Below are 23,715 nucleotides of genomic sequence, written 5' to 3'. Positions count from 1 at the left end.
GGAAGCAACTTTGGCTTAAAGCCTATCAAGTGAGGAGGGAGAATGCCCCAGAGATAAATGAGGCTAGTTTCCCCTCACAGAAGGCAGACTGGGTACCAGGTAGAAAGCACTCACTTGAGAGACTGCTGTTTTCATTGCAATTGACAGAAGAGGGGCTTAGAGGCCTGTGAGCTGTCAGTCTGACCACACTTCTCAGTGCTGCCCGGCTGCCACCTCCCTATCCCCATGCCCATTTAGATGTCCTCCTGCTCTCCATGTCTTCCAGTCAGCCATGAATCCACCATGGCCCTGTGCCACAACTGTTCCTGCTCAGCTGAGGCCCTCAATAATACCCTCTTCAGTTGCCTCTGAACTTGTCTTTCTGCCTCTAGACATCTTTTCTTCCATCATTTGCTGAGAACCTATTTGACTGGGTCATTAGCCTATTAAAACCTTTCCAAGTCAGACCTCTCTCTTTACCAGTCAGATAAAATTTAACTTCCATAGCATGAAAGGCTACGAAGGCCTTTGCTCACCTTTGCAAGTGTCTTTTATTCCTGCTGTCAACCTTTCCCACAGCATTCTTCTTAGTAGCTCTGGCCTATTGTGATTCTTCAAGAGTCCCAGCTGCCTCTTCCCCTTCTCTACCAGGCACGCCTTTCCTGTCCTCATTTCTATGAATCCTAAGCAACTTTCAAAGGTCGTGTCAAGTACACTGTCACTAACAAATGCTCTAATTTCTCTGCCTCAGTAGTGATTGTGACTCTAGTTACATTTGGAACATGGTCACATATATGCTTAGAATGTCTCACCCCAAGGCTGGTGGGTATATTTGTTAAACTAGTAATGATAAGGATATTTATGGCTAATATTCTCCAAGCACTTAATATACAAACCAGCCAAATGCGTAATATGAATTAATACAAATTATTCATTCAAACATTGCTATTCTACCCAAGAAGAAGATGGTATTATTATAAAGGTTGAGGATCCCTTATCAGATTTAAGAATATCTCAGGTTTTTGAATACTTGTATAGATTTTACAAGTTGAGCATTCCCAATTTAAAAATCTGATATCCAAAAATGTTTCAAAACCAAAATATTTTGGGCACCACAATCATCAGTTGGCATCAAAAAAGAGTTAGAGTTTGAATCATTTTGGATTATAAATTAGGGATCCTCAATGTGTGTCTATTAACAGATGGGCAAACAGAGGCCTGGAGAGGTTAATCAATTTGTATAGGGTACAACAGTAAATAGTGGAGCCAACCCAGTAAGTCTAGCTCTAAGAGACTTGATTTCAGTGATGCTCCTATCAGACTATGAAACATTTTTAAGTATAGAAATCATTCATGCCAGCATGAGTCCAGAACATAGTTAGAAATATCTGCAAAATTAGTATGTACGGTGAATGCTTTTCTGTTTGGTGGAGCTCAGATATGGCCACGTCTGCAGGTGGAATCCCGAGGCTGCAGTGGGAACCTCTTGAATGTCAGTGTCCTTTGTACTCACCACAAGCTTCTTCCTGATGGTCTCTAGCTTTTCAGTAGCTGTCGCCAGGTCTAAGTTCGTCTGGGCCAGTGCCTGGCGTTTTGGCTCCACATCACAGTAGACCTGAAAGTCCACATGTGGTTTATTCAGAAGGTAATACAGATGCAAAGAGGACAGTGTTTCTTTTTCATTCACCATCTGAACAGATGTGGCCGTCCACATGCTCTCTGCTTCTCCTCTAGTCATTTATATGGACATCACAGTTACAAGTATTTACATAAGATGTTATATGGTCAAACACCATCAATATACTAAAATCAGACTGTCATAAAATGTGGAGCTAATCCTCAAATACAGAGAAACTGCAGTGTGTAGGCACTATATATATAACTCCACAGAGGTGAGGTCTAGCCAGAGAGGCAGCAGGTTGAAAAGTTCTCTAAATGAAGAAAGGGCAGGGAGAGATATCCTCACACCATACTATCACATACTCAGCTTTTTTCTTTTAGTATTTTAGTTATTTATTTTTATTTTATGTGTATGAGTGTATTGCCTGCACATATGTGGATGCACCCATGTCCTGCAGTGCCGCGGAGGTCAGAAGAGGGCTTTGGATTCCCCTGGAGCTGGAGTTAAGGATGGTTTGTAGCTGCCATGTGGGTGCTGGGAATCGAACCCGGGTCCTTTGCAAGAGCAGTCAGTGCTCTTAACTGCTGAACCGCTAAGCCATCTCTCCAGCCCTCAGCTTCTTTTTTAAACTCCCTGACTATCTTAACTGTGTGTTGTTGGACAATTTGGGTAGATTAATTTTCCTCCAGGTAGAGAGACAGGGAGGAGGAGATTAAATGTTATTTCCTACGTCATAGAGAAACAAGACAACACAGTGGTTGTCTAACTTTATGCTCATCTTTCCTCCCAGGGTACAAAGGGAACATAGGGCTTGGGCGCTGGACTGTGGAGAGGGGACATATATCCACCATCATCTGTCTAAACTCTTCCTCCACAAAGGAGGGAGACAGAAAGAGGAAGAGAGGTCTCCTCCTGTGGCCCTATACCATGAAAGATGTAACCAGATTTTACGTCACTAACTTGGAGAAGTTATCGTGGAACATACTGTGAGGAACTTTTCTCTGTAATCCTGAACCTGCATGTAACACACAACTGTCCACAACAAAAATAAGTTGGATCTTCAGACTCAATGGATGCGCATTATTCCCTTTTTATGCCTGGCACTATGCGAAATGTCTGAGACATCGTTGGCAGGGAATAAATATTTGATGAATAAATGGCTGAATGAAATGATAACCTATCTTTACATTGCCTCAAAGTAAAAATGTAGATTAGAATATCTAAAGACAAAATTAATACCATTAAAATACTAAAGCAAATGGCTACTTTCTCGTTTCACTACGTCTAGAATAAAGATGGTAAAATGTTTCGTGTATGAGTAGGAGTTCATTTAATTCAATATGAATTCAGACTTGCAGATTTTTCAGGTCAACATAAAACAACAATTTCAGTGCAAACATATTTTCTATGTAAACTAGTTTTTATTTAATTAAATCAAATTAACTGCTGTTCAAGTATGTTCCTGCTTAGAATTCTGTTAACTCCAACATACTTATGTCTCATCCTTACATCCTTACAACAGCAGGACCTTCTTCCAGTAACTAAATAGGAAATTACTTTACATTTTTTTGCTACCCTAACAATTAATGTGATGGGTGGCATTGGTGGTCTCATCTAGCTGTGGGGCCTGGATGCTATAATACCAACTTGGCCAGGCAAGATATGTCCACTGGTAGAAGAGTGACATGGCTGTTTTGGAAAGAATCAACCACTTTCTGGCTGGATTTGAGACCTGTTTTGCATGAGGGATTATGTGCCTGGTACTGTAAATATGGTCAAAAGCCTGTAGCTACAGAGATCCCAGGCCTTCTGTAGAAAGGGGAAAACTACTGCTGTGGTTGTGCTAAATGGACATATAATCAAGGTGTCTTGTAAACATCCACGTGTATACCCCTGTACTAGCTGCACTGCTCTTAGCCTTGATCAGAAAAACTTCTTTTTAGAGTAGGCAAAGGTTAATGCAGAGACTTATAACTTGTCAGAATGCTGAGAATAAGTGACTGTTGAGTGCTCATCTATGAACAAGTCATCTATATAACTCTCCCCAAGGCCCAGTGAACATTGCAAAAAAGAGCCAGAGTATAAGAGCCAGAGGATGGGGAGGAGTGCTATGAATCATTGTCTTCTGCATATTGATATGGTCATTGCAATCAAGAACTTGCAAGTGGCTGTGGTTACCTGCACAAGACCTTCACAAGATTGGGCCCTTCAACATTCCATCATGAACAGAGGAGGGGATTATGAGGCCACACCCTTCCATGCTCATACAAGCAACCCTAATTAAACTCAGTGGGTCAAAAAAAAAAAACAAAAAACAAAACAACAGAGAGAGAGAGAGAGAGAGAGAGAGAGAGAGGCGCTAACTGGGAAGAAGGGAATCAACAGGAATGGGAGGGGGATAAGAGGGTGAATATGCCCATAATACATTCTATATATGTATGCAATTATCAAAAAGAGAAAAGAAAGCATTAAAAACTAATCTTCATGGTGAACAGCACTCACAGCCATTGGATAAGGACTGATACCTCATAGAATTTAATGATGTTGATGACCCAGGCACAGAGACCAGCTGCTGCAAAAGATTTGGTCCGAATAAAGTTTGGATTAAACTCTGGGTCTTTCAAATATTGTTCATTCACTACTTTTAGACAGTTCTCTGGAATGTGCTCTTTATCGTAGTTAATTAACGCTTGCAGAAAATCATCAACCTGTAAAGCAAAAAGACTTATTGCAATGAACCCATTTTGGCTGCAGAGAAAATTCCAAGATCAAAAGTTAAAATCAGCTTTCAGGACTCACATTACAAAGGCACAATTGGCAAGCTGCATTTATCCCACTGTTTGACTTTTTCAGTCTTTACAGTATGAAGTTAGAATTAGCAATGGACACTTTTAAAACCTCTTCTATCCTAGGGTAAAATATTCAGTGCCAGCACAGGAGGTATTCACATTTTAAAGAAAAGAAAGGCAGGAAAGAAAAAGCAAAAACACATACCCCAAAGCCTCTTTGCTTCACCTTCTTATATATTAGCAACATTTTTTCCAACCTAAGAAATCCATGTAATTTTCTCCCTCCTACACTTAACTGCTTTCATAATTTTGCAAATAATTAGCAACCTTCCACCTGCTGCTGGCATTGACTTAGGTATGCCATGACCCTGAGCTAACCTCCAACTTGGCCAGCAAAAGCTGCAAGACGAGAACAGCAGCTGATTACATGGAGCAGCTGTGGAGACGGTATCTTTTGACTTAAAATCAACTTAAACATCTTTTGTTGTCATGTGTATCTTCTGTAACGAGAGTGTTATGGAAGTTGTTGAGACTTTCTTCTTGCTAGGATGGTTGATTTGATACCTTTCCCATGAAGATTTTAGCTGCTTTCCAACTTCGGTCCTTTGGCACTCTGCCTCGGGGGGCCAGAAGGACCATCACGGCTGCAGTAACGTTGGTAACAGCAATTGGGGGGTTAGGAAAGGCTTTTAGCTCTGTGAGGTTGACCTGAAACAAAGCAGGCACACATCACTTAGGATCAGGGAGCTCCAGCACAATGCTAATTCATCAGGCTGACCTTTAGGTTCCCATCCCTCAACATCACACCAGTGTCAGTATGGCAGTCCCTTGCCAGCTGGGGACTCTCCCTTAGTATCTCTGGAGCTCAGTTCTTGCTGGCACTTCTCTAGTACTCTGGAAACATCCCTGCAATTTTGTTGCTTCCAAGAAAATTTACCAGTCCTGCAAAGCCCTACTCACCAAGACCAGGAGATTTCAAACACACACATGTTGTTTTCATGGATTCTACCAGACTATGAGATGCACCTTGCATTTTAAACAGGCCCTTCCTGTAAACATAATTCCTTAGTTTGGTGGCTCCTAGTTATGTTTTTCTGCTTTATAAGCCTAAGCACGAGACAGCTCTTCCTTACACTATAGTGAACCTCAAAGGGGAAGGGTCTTTGGAAGCTGAAACCTCTTCCCCATTGCGTAATCTCCTCAGTGCAGAACACTGGTTATCAAGATGGAGTTAGTAGTTACATTATAATGAGAGCAAGGGCAAATACTCTGGGGCAGGAATTAGTACCTATCAGAAGTACATGTGGTTCCATAATACATGATTCAAAACCAAGCAAACAACCAGCTACTTCCTGTGGTATTTTATGTGAATATAATGCACTCTTTCAGAAGTTGAACCCGATTCTGCTCCCTTACCAGAAACTTTTTATACAAAGAATGGAAAGGGTATAAAAGCAATAGCAACAGTGAATTCTTTAACCATGCTAATGAGTACTGAGCTGGTTACCCACAATTCTCCATCATTTATAAACAACCCAGTTCTACACTGTGACACTGGTTTATTTTATTTGAGCCAAGATCAATATATTCAGAGAAAAATTTGCATGCTTAAGACAGAAGAAAATAAAGTATTCTCTAAGTGAGAGATGACCAGTTACTTTCACCCTATTTCCACTTTTATTCTCTTATTATTTCTTTCAGAGCACATGAATGCTCCTTCCCAACAAATGAGTCACGGGTATCCCGTTTTACAATGTGCTTTACTTACTACAGTTTCTAAGTTGCTAGCTAGTATTTAACAGTGGCATTTTACTGCAGTAGAATATTCAAAGGCATAATAACCTTCTATCATGGTACATTTATACTCTGCACAGTTTTCTGTCTTATGATACTATAAAACTCTTACAAGATTCTTTGTTTATGGCAAAAATTATTTTCTTCAAAAATGACTCAAAAAAGGAATTGAGTTTTTATCTGAAGAGTAGTAAAAATCTAGATCCTTTTACCTTTAGAGTCTAATCTTAAGAAGCACAGGCCTAATAATTTCCTGGGATTCTATCTAAAGGCTTGAAACACCCCAGGATAAGATTAGCTACCTCTTTTGGAATACCCTGCAGTGAACACAGGATGAACATGGGATTCTCCCATGGGAATCAGAATGTCTCATGAGGTCTCCTAGGATGAAGGTGGAGAAATGGTGGGTATCTTGGGATCTCTGCCCCCATAGCTGATATGAGGAGGGTGCCATTAATTTTTCATGGTACTTTTTATAGTCTAGAGTAAATAAAGAATCCTTTAGCTCATTCTTAAAGTAGCACATAATATAACAGATCGGACCAGTCACTGACCATCAAACTGCCTCTTAGAAGACTAGAAGACAGACTCCCCTGGTGTTAGAAGTATTTAGGAGGAGCCTGCCTGTGTAGAGCAGCAAGACAGTCCTGGGTAGGAAAGAAGCTGAACCAAGGCGATGGTCTGACAGGGTCATTCAACTGTGGCATTCCCTTTCCTTTTGCAAAGCTTTGTGGCTGCTTTGGTGTTCAATCTCTCATTACCTCTATGTTGAGAAAACACAAGAAACATTTTTACCCTGTTGAGTGTATTGAGTGCAGCAGTAGCAGCCACCAGGGCAGGCTCAGCCTTGAGTAAATCAGCCTCACATTCTCTCTGCTTCTGGGAAGCTTCAGTCTGAATGGCAGCCACCTAATTAGAGAGGAAAAGCATCCCCCCCCACACACATACAAATTGTTATTTCGGGGATCTCCATGTCAAAGTGCAGACTGAGTCAGATGTGCTGATAAATAACACATTTGTCTACTCTTTGAACAGGTGAAGATACTTCCCTTCAGCGCAGTATGTACTGTGCTTTGTAAATGCGCAAAATACACAATAACAAATCCCAAATCGAACAGATTCAGATTCAGTATCAAAGTGTTCCAAGAAGGGTTTTGACTCATTTAATTACAAGGTGACAATAATAATAATTGATAATTAATAATAATAATTGCAGTCATTTCTCTGTTTTCCAATTTTCTTTTTTTTCAGATTGCTTCTTACCTTAGTGCTAGCTCCATTATCAAGAGAAAATACAGGTGAGACCAGGAAGCTAGACCACAGAGTATTCTTCCTAGAATTCTCAGTCTAATTTTTATTAATGTTTGCTTAGAAGTCCAGCTGGCTATTCCCTTAAAAACATATGCAAGGGGGCTAGAGATGTCTCAATTAATATTTGCTGTGCAAGCAGGAAGCCCTGAGTTTGATCCTCAGAAACCCACATAAAAAGGCCAGGCATGGTAATAAGTTCTTGTAATCTATGTGCTGGGGAGGTAGAGACAGGAAGATTCTATGATTTGCTGGCCAGCCAGTTTAGCTGAATCAGTCAGCTTCAGGCCAATGAGAGACCTTGTTTCCAAAAACAAGATGAATGGCTCTGGAGGAACTACACCTGAGGTTGACTTCTGGCCTCCAACATGTGCATGTGGGCATTTGCATGCACACACACACACACAAACCACAAACACACACACACACATGCAGAGAGAGAGAGAGAGAGAGAGAGAGAGAGAGAGAGAGAGAGAGAGAGAGAGAGAGAGAGAGAGAGAGAGAGAGAGAGAGAGAGAACATATGCAAAACTCTTTTGCTCAGAACAGAAGACAATCTATTCTGTGGTCATGGATTGCATGCTTCAACAATGACTGAAGTTTTATAAAGACCAACTAATGGCTCTCTAAGAACTGGTAAGAAGCCATTGACACACATGCCCAGGTCCATCTTGGGTAACAGAACAATGACCCCGATGTCCATTCTCCTGTTGTCTGTCTTTACGGGGTTCTGCATCAGCTTCCCCACACAACTGGGGAGTGCTGGTAAACCAACAATAGGAGAGGCTGGGGGTCTTATCCTCCTCTTCTCAGGATCTTATAGAATTTGAATGGCTACCAAGAGTGAATTATTCATCCCCAGCAGTGCTTTGAGCTTCAAAGCTGTGGCACTGGGCACCAGGATCTAGTCCCCACTAGGGGATGGTTCTTGGGGTGATGGTGATTATGGGATATAAAGTGTGAACAAAAGTGCATTTCTTCAGATGTGTTTGGAATGAACAGGTTTAACTACACCATAAAATTAAACACTGTTCACAACAAATTATGTTGTCTGCTACAGCTTTATTAGCAGTAATTATCCTTCTTCTGATTAACCATTATTTTGCTGTGTACTGCACCTTTTATGAACATAATTGGTTCAGGGTAGATATGTGATCCCCTGCTAACACATACACAGCTACTCTTAATGTAAATAAGAAAACTCTGCATGCTTGCTAAGTACTCCAAAACCACAGCCCCAGAACAGTGCCTGAAATGGACATGGAAATTCTGTAGCAGTACACTGACAGCATGCTAGAGAGCATGGTGACAGATGAGCATGCATGTGAGGGAGCTACCACCCTGGGTTTATTTAGCTTCCACAAGGGCATAGTGAGTTTACCAATGTCCTTTGCTAAAATTTATAATAGCATCATTTTACAATCATTTTACTTTGGAGTTATGATCATAGATTTTTTTAGTACCAAGCAAAACCGTGAAGAGTTTTTCTTTTAAATGCTGTTGCTACGAGCCTTGGAGCTGCCATTTGTCTTCACCCTCCTTGACTGTCAACGGGACTATTATTCCTTTCCGTGATTTTTATAAACAAGGCAATCATGAAAATATAATAAATAAAGTCCCAGGTGAAGAAAACACTTAGGTTGGTCAGCTTGTTTTTCATTCTTAATGCTTTTTACCCTAAGATGCAACATTATTAGAGTAGTGAAAACATGTACAATATTGCAGTAGTGAACATTTTGTATAGCTCAGTGATCTGGTAAGCTACAGCACACAATTCCTCTAGGAATGGCTCCAAGATAGTGGTCCACAAGGCTCAACCTGGACAAGGGGAAAGAGCTGCATGGATTGTCTAGTATGGGTGCTCCCTTGACCATGTAAAAGCAGAGAGTTGCGTTGGAGAGAGTCCCATTCTTGGGCACACCAGAAAACTTCTGATATCTATTAGTTAACCACTCCTTGCAAATGTTCATAAAGGTTTTTGGTGTCTATAGTTTCTCCAGAATTTCATGTTAAAAGCTGATCTGTAGACTAGGGACATAGTTAAGGCAGCGTGGATTGCCTGGCATGCACAAATCCTTGGGTTTGAGCCTCAGCACTATATAAACAGGGCATGATTGTACTTGAGTACAGGTGAAAGGATTAGAAATGTAAGGTCATCTTCAGCTATATAGAGAGTTCCAAGCCAGTCTGGGATACATGAGACCTTGTAGTAAGGGAAAAAAAAGTTGAATCGCATTTACCCAGAATTCTTCTGCTGGAGACAGGGCTTGGGCAGAGGTGAAGAAGTTAAAAAGAGTCCATTAAGATGGGCCCTAATCCAATTTTACTTACTGGTATCCGTAGAGAAAAGAGGTTTGGACACAGGGAAGAGCCACCAGACATCAGAATTCATAGTGTAAAAGCCAGTTGAGGATATAGCAAAATGGCAACCACTGGCAGGCCAAGGAGAGGCCTCAGGAGAACCAAACCAGTCAATACCTGGATCCTGACACCTGATTCCAGAACTGGAGAAAATGAATCTTCTGTATAAACCTCTTCTGTCTGGCCCCAGTGAACCAATGCACTGCCCTCCCTGCTTTCAGCTAACATGAAAATTCCTGATGGTAGTTCAAAACCGAGACCCACTCACAATGAGAAAAAATGTGCATAGAAAGCTGACAGTCACTCAAAACCAAGGAGGAGGCCCAGCCTCTAAAAAGACTATATTAGCACCTCAATTTAGAAAGGGATTTCATCCACGAGGCTCACTCCACTGAAGGGCAAAGCAATTTGAAAGTGACCACAGGGCCCTTTGAATCTAAAGCCTGGACCAGATAAGAAGGCTGGTTTTGGTGGCACATAACTGTAATCCCAGCATTCAGGGGATCAGAATGCAGGAGGATTAGAAGTTCAAGGTCATTCTTAGCTGTACAGAGCTTGAGGCCAGCCTGGGCTACATAAGACCATGTCTCAAAAACAAAAATGAAAGTTGAAAGAGCAAATTCAAATTTTCACAGATATAGTGGTGTTTGCTTCGTCTAAAGTCACTGGTGCTGACAGTGGCCCAAATGACTCTTGATTATTTTATAAATTGGAAACATCAATTTCAACCTGCTCCTCTACTTGGGCTGTCTAATTACACAGTAAAGACACTTGTTTTATCACTGTAAATGTGGCAATATACTTTGTGAGCCATGCAGTGTTATGTTTTAATTATTATTCCTGTATTTTAAGCCCAGGGAGCCATTTTCCAGCATGAGTCTGGAGGTTGCCTCCAGTCTGGAGGATGCGACATCAAGAGGTTGCCTCCTTTAGTGATCACATGGTATGTAGCTCATTGCTGAACACATAACACATGTGAACCCACAGCATGTATTTGAATGTCAATTTCTTGACTACACAGTTTAATTATAAACAGGCCTTCTTTTACAATCACTCAATTTAAAATAGATCTTTCCACTCAATCTACTTGGTTTTTGTCACAGCATTCATCAACAACTTAAAGTATTTTGTTTCTCAAAGTGTTAATGGTATCCTGCCAGCCTTTCCCTTGCAATGTAAGCAAATGAGGACACCTTGATCGTCAAGTATTTCCAAGAGCCTAGAACAGGGCCTGGTCCCCAAACCCCAAACAATAAAATAAATGCACACACACACAAAATTAATACTCATAATAAAATTAAACTCCATTGAAAAATGAAAATGTAAGGATGATTTTTACTTTCTTGGTATATATTAGATATAAAAATCGTATATTTCTTTTTCAAGTCTGAAAAACTTTACAAAACAACTCATCAGATGAGTTCTAATTTGCTAAAACGTATTTCCTCTTTAATGCTGGTAATTTTACCTTAGGAATTAACATGCAAAAAATGTGAACAAAAGAAATCTCTCTAGAATCCCAGTTATATTTCCATATCTCCAAGAGATGTATCTATGGTGATAGGTTAATAATTACTACCAATAATTACTAGTATATCACACCCTTGTGTGATGCCTTAAAAATGTCCCTGGCTGGGATCAGCTTCTGACAGTCACACTGCCTATCAACCCTGACTGCTTAATTTAATAGTATACATTTGAAGACATTCTGTACCTATAAGACACACTCAGTGGAAACATATGTTACTAAAATTAGAAATTGTATGCCTATTGGTGATAACTTATCTTTAGCTGTATCATGTTTCTTAATTGCTTAAATTTTGTTTTTTCAATAATGTACTTTTAAAATCTTTTGCTATTTAAGATAAAGAAAACATGCTCAGTACACATCAGAAAAGAGAGGAAAACTGCTTGGACATGCCTGGATGGTTGGCTTCACCGCGAGACAAACGAAGAGGTTTTCTATACACTAAAACACAAAGATGATGGCATGATGGCTGGTGACTGATGGTTAGAAGAGTTTGAGCAATTTCCAGCATTTGATTAACTAGTTCCTGATCATAATCTTTTGTTCAAAATAATCTTTTAACCTAACATATAGTCCTTTAACTTTAAATGAATATTAATGATCTGTTTCCTGTGCCATTTCTTTGGTGAAATGATACACAAGAAATATCTTCCATTTGTGGCTTTAACTTTGGCAAACAAACACAGTGAAAGTTATGTTTATTTCAGAGTTGCTAGAAATCCGAGCACAAAGAAAGCAGTGCCTGTACAATCTTCACGGTTATTGTATCCAACAGTAAAGCAACATACAGAATGCCAGGGCCTTGATCCAGTCAGAAAGAACACATTTAGCTTAGGACTTAATAATAAACGCTAGTTGTATTATTAAAATTCAAAATTTGAAAACCATCTTGCAAAGTGAAGGAATGGGCTTTGTTAACAATTGAGTTGTTCAATTTGCCTAAAAACTAGAAACCTTTAGAAACCTCGGAGGTGACTCCCTGACCTTTACTGTATTACAAATAGGCCTGATGTTCAAGATCCACATCCATTATATGCTTGAATGAGCTCAGTATTTATTGTTCTTTCATATCATTAAAGAGCTAAAAGGTTGGGAAAATGCATAATGCAAAGAAAGGTCAAGTGGTAATCATGGTGTGAAATGCTGTTACATGTGTAACTATAATAATTCTTCAGACTTTATGCTCCCTGGAGAGGAAGTTGTTCAAAATTGTTCGCCTACAAAGGTTTATTTTGTGCTAAATATAGCTCAGCACTCTAAATGGTGGAATTAGCCTGACCTTTTGCTCCTCAGCATCTGCGATGGCCTTTTCCCGGCTCACTTTCTCCGTCTGAAGCCCGATCTTGGTGATCAGTGCTTCCGCGTCCTGGTTTCTGAGCTGTAGCTCGGCTTCTTGAGAGGCCAGCCTGGCTTTCAGATCTCCCACCTGAAGGAAGAGTTGTTACTCTGGAGTAACTTCATTGCAAACAACCAATGGCAGGTACAGCTTAGTTTTGAGCATGGATTTGGGGGTCCCTAACAGTCCACATCATGTGTCTGTTTCTACCCTGATTTAACTTGTAGTCTCATTCATCAAAATGCAGTCTCACTTTTTTTTCTGCACCAGAACAAACAGAATACTGTTTTCCAATAGTTTTGCAGGAAACAGAATTAATGTGTGTCAGCACTAAGCAGAACTTTGCCTTTGCTACTCAGTGTGTGCATTCAGGGAAATCCTAACAAAGGAAGCTGTATCAGAGCACCTCACTCCAGGGCCCCTTCCTTCCTAACTCTATACTCAGGCTCAAGATAGCAGAGGCCATGGAACAGCAAACTTGGTGACCCTGAAGAACAATGCCTTTCCTCAGGGGAAAGCTGCCGTTAAGTTTGGATAACTTGAAGGCATGTGCTATCCTTGACTGCAGACTAACTGGCTATATACTGCAATGCCCACTGACCCGTCTTACCTCTTCCCACCTAACACAAAATGGCCCTTTTCATTTTACTCACCTTATAGTGTTTAGTAGAGGGCCATGTAGACACTGCAGTACTGAACTTAGTATTCATTGAAAGGACAAAGTCTGTGCTTTGTAGGTGTCAGTATGGTGTGGGCTTTAAGTTCAGTGATTGTCACAGGACATTCGCTCCCTTGACACACCACTGAACAGTTTCATCTAGCTCTTGGGAAACAATCCTTGCAACATCAACATATATTATCAGCCAAAAAGAATGATTCTGCCTTTTTTTCAGCTGGGAATCTCTTAGGCTCAGAAGGTAGCACTAGGTTACTAAGTTGGAGGATTGTATAAAACACAGCAGAGGTGAAGTCAAGAAAGACTATGACTCCATCCTCAAAAACATAGGAAATTGTAATAATTAGCTTTGTTCTACATTTCCTGGAGCACAATTATTATTTTTAACACCCATAGATGGACGAAGCAAGCATAATGATTTATTTTGACTCAATAAAGACACTTCATTGATTTCGTCTTGTGGAACAACATCCCACTCCACTGTATGCAAGTAAGCTTGTGATCCCCACTCAAGCATGGCTGCCTACACTTTATCTGTACCACATGACTGTGTCTTATCCCATTGCAGTTTAAATTCAGATTGATTATTTTAGCCTCTCAGTTGGGGTAACTTTACTAGCATTTGCTTCTCTGTTTTTTTAGCCATTGAAACTAGTCTTGTGTTGAGTCATTGTCAAAAGCATCATCCAAGAGGTTGGGAGGGGGGGATTATGCAATTTGAAGTCCCACTTAGGGTTTCTCCAGAAGCAGCTAGCTCTGATACCCCCAAGTGACTCAAGCTCTAGAAAAGAGGACTATCTGAGGAAATAGCTTGTTCTACCTCCATGAGATGATCCAAGCTGACCCTAGAGAGAGGCTTACAGCTTTCTTGGAACAGGTGAGCACTGTTATGAGTAAGACACTTATGTTACCAATGTTATGAAAACCCAGATCAGTGAAATCACTTTAGGCAGAAAAACCCACAGAGAGAAAGACATTTTGTCTCATACATACCAGATACAACCTGGTCTTACAATTCTCCAATGGGAAACCATATTTTCCTTTCATGCTTTTCCTAAAACTGTCAAGTAGCTATTAAATGCTGCAACCACTCTTCTGATACTAGAAGCATTCACCTAATAACAAGAATCCAGCTTCATGCATCTTCACAGATCTCCTTCCTATGGATTTTAGCTGAGGGAAACAGGTGATATGCAAGTTTTGCACTTGGCAGACAGTGGATTGGATCTTCCTCCTCCTCCTTCTTCTTCCTCCTGATTGAATACCTAGCTGGGCTGATTACAAAACAGGCTCTCCCTTCTCCCAGTGGCTGAAACACTACCACCTCTGGGATGAGCCAAGATACTATGCCACTTGCCTTTAGTTCTGTCACTTGGGAAGACAATAAGTGTGGTAGAGACATTATTTTTCTTTGCCAAGGGCAAAGAAACTGACAGCTCAATTTGGGTGACAACACTATTATTCCCTGGGGCAAAGTCAATAGGTTCAGCTTGGGACATCATTCAAAGGGACCTAAGTGCTGTGACACACAGCTCCTTGCTCATCTTTTTGGCTCAACAGGACTCCTAGGAAACCTTTACTATGGGAAGGTTTATGTGAGAGGCAACAGGAGATACAAGTAGGGTAGAGAACAGGACAAAATGAAGGGAGGGAAAGATCAGATGTATATAAACTGGATAGTAAGGGGAAGGGACAGGTGCACACATGTAGGCACACTCCGGGAGGGGGGCTGGATAGTAAGGGGAAGGGACAGGTGCACACATGTAGGCACACTCCGGGGGAACTGGATAGTAAGGGGAAGGGACAGGTGCACACATGTAGGCACACTCCAGGGGGACTCCCAGCACCTGGTCTTTATATTACTTGATCCCATTGATTCTGAAAATTCCATCCCTCTAGTTTTTCTCTTTCCCAATCACAGCCTACCTACTCATTGACCCCAGTGTTTCATCAAACATCAATTCCTGGCGTGTGAAGCTAAGTAGGAAAGAAGGGATGGGACTTCTGCCTACAAAGTGCTAGAAGATGGTGGCCAGAGAACCCTTCAGAGTAAAAAGGGCATTGACGTAGACCCAACAAGGCCTTGCCTTATTTCTATCCTTGGCACAGGTGGGCCACTCAGCCCTTTTAGGGGAAACTGTCCAAGAAACACTGTCCCCCAGAAAACACAGGGGAGTAGAATCTAAACTCAGAGAAAGGCTGGACTGCTTGCCAAAGTCCCCAATCTCTCACTCTAATTCCTCTCACAAGGCACAGTGAAGCTATGTGATACCATTGCTAGCACAGGGGCATTAGATTGACACAGACTAGTTTCAAGTCCCAGCCGCCAGGGCTCTCCACCTTAAACTCTTTAAGTCTCATGTCTAACACCGCTGTAGTGACACACCTGTGGCACATGGGGTTTTAGTTTTAACAATGAAATAAGACTCTTATCCTGTGCTAATTTATTCTTTGGGTTAGAGATACAGTCCTCTGAGGCAGAAGGGGCCTAATGACAGAAGCTCAGACATCTGAGCAAGCTGGTGGCTAAAGTGAGTACACAGAGCTAGGTCAGTAAGAGCTGCTGCACCTAGAATCCCTCCACAGTCATCAGCCGGTCATGATGGCCTCTCTGGGGGTTGCATGTCTAAGACAAACAGGGATTCTAGGTCCATCTTGGGAGGGGGGCAGAATCCCTGACCACAAGCCCAGAGTCCCCAAGAAGTCAGGGACAGGAGAAAAAAACAGGAAGGTGTTGCCTTTCAAAACACACTGCCCTTCACAGGGTCAGGTGGAGAGGAAACAGCGTATCCTCAAACCAGCCGGAAAAGAATAACTGGTCAATCCTTTCCAGACTTAAAAAGGCAGTAATGGTGTGTTCCTTCATGTCCTCAAACTGTACACAGCAGAGCTAGGCATCTTGGATAAATGGGTTAAATGCTGCTTCAAGAGGAAAGCTTTCATGAGGGAACAGAGACTCAGCAGGAGGCAACCGTACCTGTGAGGTGGTGGCCTGCAGCTTCTGTATGCCGTTCATCAAGTGTTCTCTCTTCTGGAGAGCCTCTTCCCGTTTCTTCTTCAATAGGCTCTTAAACAGTGATATTTGCTCTAAGAAACTCTTTGGGGTGGTGTAGTTGTGTCTTTTCTCATTCTGGTAATACCTGGCACTTATTTCCTTTACGCTGGTGTGAACGTGTGCCATGAAAAGGCTAATGGAATCTTTGTGCTGCAGCTGAAAACACAGATATTGCATTTCTCATGAAATCTTTTTGAGTTGAAAATACAATTTAGAAAATAGAAGGAAAACTACCAAATTAGACAACTTTTTTTTTTCCCTCCTAAAGCAAGGGCAAATTACAGTAGAAGCTAGGGAAATTGACTTAATCTTTACAAGATGCCCACAGGATCAAAAGGGTTTTGTGTAAAACATTCAGCTTCCTAACTATCTTCTTGCCAGGTAGGACAAAGGGTTTTTTTCATGTGTTCCACAACATAAAAGCCAACAGATCTTTATAACTTGATTTTTTTAGCTATAAAGTCAATGAAGGAAAAATAGAAAAACCGAGACAATATTCTGAGGAATATTTTTTCTGTGACATTGCTTTCAATCTAAACTTTGGACAAAGAGAATCAATACAAAGTCATGGAAAAAACAACAACAACAAAAAAAACAAAAACAAAACAAAACAAAACAAAAAAACAAAGCCGAATCGGAGAAATAGAGTTCAGTGGGAACCCATGTTAAACAAACTGGATGGTTAAGCTATCAAAACCAGATTCTGAGGTGAAAATGTCACAGTCATTTCTATTCACATTTGGAACAAAACACAAAACACAAAGCAGACTGCCTCCTGCAGACTTCCTGCAGAGTCCCTGCCATCCCTCCTGCATGTCCTCTGTGACTTCCGAAGTAGTTAACTTTTTAATTTGTAGAGCCACATCTCCCTCATTTTAATGATTATTTATTGCATTCTGTACAAGATGAACCAGGTTCAATTAATCAAGGGAAGCCTAAAAATCAATTAATATGAATTAAATGAGCTACACCAACTCTTCGGAAAGTCACACATAATTTACCAAAGTGTTGTCAATAGCACGCAGGCATCTTTGGGAAAATTGCACACAAGTGGCCAGTGATGCAGTTAAATGCTTCAAACTTGGGCCATCAATATCATAACCAGAGATGTGAGCAGAGAGGCCAGGTCCTGCAGGTAAACAACCAACTGCTCCGGAGCAGCATCTTTAAACATCAGATTTCCAACCTCATGACAATTGAGGGGATTTCCAAAATCCCCAATTGAGTGCAAAATCTTTGCATAGCTGACATACAAAACTTGCAGATTCATATCCTAATGGTATTGGCTTTTAGGAGATCCAAGGCACACGTGTATAAGCAAATAGTGGACTAAGAAAAGAAAATCTAAGAGCAAGTTTATATAAATGTGCTTATATCATATTCCCTTGACGACTTTATTTTCAAAAGAGGTTTTGCTTCAAACATAAATGTTCTCAGATTTGCCCCATCCCATTTCGTTTTAACAGGAAGTTTCACACATACCTTTCTACAATACAGATAAATACTTCCTCAGCCAAGTGCAACCTCCTTACAGAGAAGAAAACCCCTGGCCCCTGCCCAACCATGATCCTTATGAGGAGACTCCTCAGCAGCCCTGAAAGCTCCTTTTAACAACAGTTTCATTTGTAAATCTCTGATGGAAAGAGTGGTTTCCGGTAGAGTTGGAAGTGGCCCGGCACAACTTGTCTCAATGGGGCAAAATAACTATTGTTATCCGGCTTAACAAAATGGCACAGCATGGGAGACTCGCAGAGCCCGGGAGCAGCTGGTTGTAATTCACACTGTTTTTCAGAACAGACCTCTTTGATGGCTGGTCTTCCCTGCATTCTCAATTTGTCACTTTCTCTTATGATAAGGTCAGTAGTGACAGCACTTCCTGACATTAACAGCTGTGGCTTTTAAAAGGGTCATTGTAGAACTACTAATTGCAGTAATTTCATTAGCATAAATTATTTATTCTGCCATTCATTTATCTCCAGTTTTCTTTTGGCGAGGGAGGGAATGGAGAGGGGCGCTGCGGGCTGCAGCAGTACAGTGCTGTATTTCACACTTCTAGAAACTCAGGGAAGATCATCGTTTCTGCTAGATTTGCCCCTTCAGGGGAACCAGTTGGCACCACTTTGTAGTCATTTTGCAGCCAGTCGTGGTAAAGGCGAAAATAAAAATAAGCAGTGTGCCATTATAAAATGGTTCTAAATCTGTAGCTTTCCCACTAAGATTGCTTTGGAAAACGATGCTGTCTCCATTGCAAAATTCAATGCAAAGATAAGTCGGCTTTTTCCTCACATTAAGAAAGAAGTGTTTATTTTCTAGTCTCTCGGTTAGCCCACTGTAAACACAGAAACATAAACTCTACGCTGCCCAGTGGGACGACTCTCTGGAACTAACTGTCGCTGCCACACGAAGCACTCAGGCAGCCTTGCTCTTCAACCAAGTGCTCAGTATATGTCCCTTGTTGGAAACGCTAGCAGAAGCTGAATGCAAGGCAATATGTAGGGCCAGCACCAAAACACACATTTTGCCAATTTTTTTAGGACTTTATTTCTTTTCAAGACCAGCTCTGTAAAATGAAATTTGGACTTGCTTTTGCTTTTAAAAGTTAAACTCAGAAAAAAAAAAAAGTTATAAACTTGGGATAATTGGCGACATACGATGTCATATGCTTGCAGGAAGTCTCAAAATGTTTTCTTAAAAAATCATTTGTGCTACTGAGCTATAAAATTTATCATTTATATTTCACGCTTTTGGGGACTGGTAAAAGAAAATGTATTAGCTAAATCCCTGTGACAAGGTGGTTTGTTAAAGAGAACTGAACACCGCATAAAATGAGCAGCGTCATATCTGAGCACCTCTGAGCGCCTCAGCACTGACTTGCCCCAACATGGAGACTGGGAAAGCTGCACATGGACCTAGGCTCCATGAAAAATTAAGTAAGCCATAGCATCCCACATTTCCTCCTGCCCCCAGTGTTTCAGTGTTTCTTCTTTCTGTGCTTTCAGAATAATCACACCTGAATGCAACAATCACTAGTGAGGCCTGGCCTGCGGGGTCCAACTGCTGTGGGCCTCCTTCCAGTGAGCTAGCTTGAGTATTGGCCTCCACCTGTCACCTGGCTATAGGTAACCTGGGGTCCTCCTCATGAGGCTGGGAGAGAGGTGAGCACTGCAAAGGCAGGGTAGGCACTAGTTCTGCACAGCACAGCAACACGTACTGCATGTAGCATCCACGGCTCCCTAAGTAGTGTGAGATATCTTGTTTTCACTTGTTACTTCGACTAAAGAATGCATTTTATTAATTTGCTTGTGCTTTTTACTTTTTGCCTTAAGTTTGGTGCTCACATATTGGTCAAAGGCAAGATGAAGTCCAAAATAAGGCAGCAGTCTTCCAGGTGAGTCTCTGCTCAGGAAGAGATGGTGCTATGATTCTCTGATACAACATGGAAACATTGACACTATTGATGACTGAGGATGAGACAGAGGAAACCTGGAAAATCCCAGTTGCCCTCCCCGCTTTTGTTGTCATGTATATGTGTATGTGTGTGTAAATGTGTTTGCATATGTGTGGGCACACATATGTGTTCAGGTGCATGTGCATAGGCCAGAGATTGACATCGGGTGTCTTCCTTGATCAATCTCTACCTTATATTTTGAGGCAAATCCAATCCAGGGTTCACCAGAGTCAGCTAATCTAGCTAGCCCACCTGCCTTGGGGATACTCTGTCTCTGCCATGACTGCCCATCATTTACATAGATGCTGGGATCTGAACTCTAGTCCTGACACTTCTGTGTCAAGTGCTTGGTACCCACTCCATTATCTCCCCAGTCCCAGCTATCCCTTTTTGTAGAAGGAGAACAGGGCAGGCAGGAGATGGTATAGCTGGTGAGGCCAGCACATCCAGAACGGCCACAAAACTATGAACTTGAGAGCAGAGATGGTTCCACATTCACCTAGCTGAGCAACATGTCTAGATTCCTGACCTATCATTAAAAACTAGACCCTGCTCTATTGGGTAGAGAGCTCCCTACATTAGAAAGCTTCTGAAACCCTGGACAGCAGCATTCTTTGTGCAACACACTCTAAATTTGATTAACAGCCCCAGAGCAAAGAACATATAATACATATATTTATGTGCATGGGTAAAACGAGTTCTGAAGAATGGGAAGGATGCAAACAGTTGTGTTCCCTCACTCGTTTGAAGACATGCTTAAGCCAGGATGACGTTTAGGCAGTTCCAAGAGAAATTTGGGTGCCTTTGGTTTTGTCTTGATACTTCAAAATGGCTCTAGTGTAACCACCCTGTCAGGAAAGGAGATATTCTAAACAATGAACTCCAAAGAATTAAATTTTCCCCAGGAGTTTCATGCTGGGGGGAAGGGACCGGATGAAGCCCCAATGCCAGCTGGAGTGGGAACCTGCCTCCCAGGGAGAGATTTTACACAGCTCCAGACAGCTCATCATGATGGGGCAACGATGGGTAGAGTTACACCTTTACTGGGGCTCTAGTTATACACACTTCTTGCCCTCTATTTAAACCGAAGCCTCAGGTCAGTACCCCAAAGACAGACTTAAGGGCATCACTAGAGCCCTATATATGTTGCTCTTTCCAACATGGCCACAGTGAATGAACCTGTTTTCTCTGCTTTTTTACTATTACCTGTCTATTTGGGGTACAGAGGATAGGTGGCCGAGCCTCACTCATTAGGGCTACCAGGGCCCAGGATTTTACCTTAAAAACTCTGGTAACATCAATTCTCTTCTACGAGTGTTTTCACCCAACAGCATGGTTAATGTACTTTTAAATTAATATTTGCCTAGTGCCCCTTCTGTTTGGTACAATACATGTATATGTTTACACGTGTGGGTACACACGTGTATAGCACATCCCCCCACCCCCAAACTTGTAGACCACTGGAGAAATTGAAGTCTAAATTCAGCAGTAAGGCAACTTTTCTCTTTGAGTGAACAGTCCCTGTGATTTGGAGACTGGTAACTGACTATGCCAGTGCTGAGTTAAGCTCTCCACATCTAGACTGCAGAGATGGTAGTTTGGGGAATAGCTAACTGCATTTTGCTGTAAAGGCAATATGGTGTTGAGTTGTGAGATCACACTGACATAGCTCTCCTCCTCAGGACAGAACTTTTCCTTGTCACTCAGCCATGATGCCTAAAAGAGACAGGCTGCGACCATTCTGCTCAAACCCTCACCCCTCCAGCACAGAGCTCACCCTTGATAGACAGCACATATTCTAAATTACATTCACTTATTTGTCCTTGCATCTGGCCCTGCTTTCAATGACATCTATGGCTCATTTTGCGTTAAAAAGCAAAACCATTTTTTTTTCTCTTAAGGCCTGTTTTTCATCTCGTGTGTTCCTAACTGGAGCCTGTGCACTAACCAGTAAGTAATGTGCTAACCTGCATTCCCAATGTGCTTCCCTGTATGTCTCTGACCCACTCCTAGAAATATGCAGAAGGCCCCCCTCCCTCCTTGCCTCATACCACTCCTGTCATCTGTTTGCTACTCTCCCCTGAGAGGCAGTATGTGTTGACACAGTCTCTGATAAGTAACACAATGACACTTAAGGGTCAAACTATTTGGGTCATTTTTTGGTCAGTTAACATTTAGCTCACTATTGGGGAACAGAAAAATAGCACACACATATATTTAGAGGCAGTCAACCCATATCCCTGGGTGCTCGGTGTGTATTGATGGGAAATTATATGTCGACATACATAAAATAGCTTGCTGATAATGAATCCTTTCTCTGTGGCCAAATGGGGTCAACTTATATAAGTACCTTCACTTACCCAATGAGGTCAATAATTAAGAAGTGCCTAAATCATGAGGATAACTTACAGTTTTAATGACAGAAATTAAAACTAAGAAAGTGATCAAATTAGCACTCACTCAAAACATTTAAAAGCTGTTTTTGACCTTTACGGAAAAGACACCACATGTTTTTAGGAGAGCGTGGACACACTACACTCTGAAACATAATTACTGCTCCTGTGCAACAAATTAGGAAGGTGGGAAAGTTAAATAAGCACCTTACACTGAAATGAAATCATCTGGCTAATTTGTTTCCAGGCATAATTCAGCTTGATAGAAAGGCTAACGTGCTTTAAATTTATTCATATTTGGCACCCAGCGTCCTATAGGAGGCAGCATGACACCATCAGATAGAGCTTAGCACCTGTGCAGCACAGGATTGACTGCAAATCATGCAAAGCCTGCCTCATCCAGCAGGTGTCAACGGTCCCTGGTTGAGCCGAGCTGTGGTGACATCTAGCTCCAGAGGAGAAAGTGAACAGAGCAGTAAAGACAGAGAGCCTACTTGCTGAATCAGACCTTAAACCTTGCTACTAGCTCTGATTTCCTACCAGTGAATGAAAATGAAAACAACATTCAGTAACAAGTACATGGTTTTGCGTCCCCTTCCTTTTTCAGCCAGCCTGATACTATGAACCAGTCAGAATCTGCTAATAAAGATGATACACGCTGACTTCCTCTGACACAGCAAAGTTCTGGACCCCTCTTTTCACTGTTGGAGGAGAACAGCACAGCCCCTGGCATTCCAGTAATGCAGGGAATCTCACAATTGCTTAGACTCAAAGGTCTAAGTTTTTCTGGCAAACTTAAGAAGACATCATTTTCCCCTTTACTTGTGCCTATGCTGTGAGCATGACTGTGGAGCAGGCAAGGAAAAAGAGGGTGGTTAGCACTCCTGTAACTCATATGTCTTCTCTGCTGCATGGTGCTGGATACTGCTTCCCCTGACCCTCCAGATTCACACAGATTTCTAGGAAAAAAATAAAGAAATGGGTTTCTCTCTCTAAAATTCTGTAAGCAGACAGGCTGACTAAACCCAGGTGGACAAACTTACACTGAGGGACATCTAGGACACTAACTTTACATAATAGGCCTTAATACAAATGACAGAATGTATGAACTCCAGTAGGGGCTATAGGAGGTGCCAAAGGGGAAGGGAGAAGGGGGTATAAACATGATTGTATGTATGAAATACACAAAAATTCAATAAAAATTTATAAAAAATTCTGTAGGCAGAAGTAGATGTTTGCTTCCCCTCCCCCGTATGTTTACCTATGTGTTTTTTTTTTTAGTTGAGGCAATAGATAAAATGATGTAACAATCAATAAAGCTAGCTGTGTACAAACTAGTCAACTTTATGAACGTGCTTGGATGTTTAACCATCTGGCCACTCAAAGTACTTAAAAAGTGCTGCAAGGCCTGCTTTGGAGAGGTAGCAG

General features: G+C 41.5%; 1 protein-coding gene across 1 annotated transcript in view; it reads right to left on the bottom strand.

Moving 5' to 3' along the window:
* Dnah11 (dynein axonemal heavy chain 11) overlaps nucleotides 1-23,715 on the bottom strand; it is a 381,221-nt gene that overhangs the window by 110,173 nt on the left and 247,333 nt on the right. Inside the window, exons 56-61 of the mRNA XM_029567531.1 lie at nucleotides 16,369-16,602; nucleotides 12,659-12,805; nucleotides 6,979-7,092; nucleotides 4,954-5,097; nucleotides 4,126-4,308; nucleotides 1,493-1,594 (exon numbers count right to left, since the gene is read on the bottom strand). Of these exons, the coding sequence (XP_029423391.1) occupies nucleotides 1,493-1,594; nucleotides 4,126-4,308; nucleotides 4,954-5,097; nucleotides 6,979-7,092; nucleotides 12,659-12,805; nucleotides 16,369-16,602 (924 nt within the window). The remainder of the gene's footprint in view (nucleotides 1-1,492; nucleotides 1,595-4,125; nucleotides 4,309-4,953; nucleotides 5,098-6,978; nucleotides 7,093-12,658; nucleotides 12,806-16,368; nucleotides 16,603-23,715) is intronic.

The sequence above is a fragment of the Nannospalax galili genome, unplaced genomic scaffold (genome assembly GCF_000622305.1).
Source record: "Nannospalax galili isolate Female #2095 unplaced genomic scaffold, S.galili_v1.0 scaffold158, whole genome shotgun sequence".
Classification (NCBI taxonomy): Eukaryota; Metazoa; Chordata; class Mammalia; order Rodentia; family Spalacidae; genus Nannospalax; species Nannospalax galili.
This window is presented reverse-complemented; position numbering and strand designations above follow the sequence as displayed.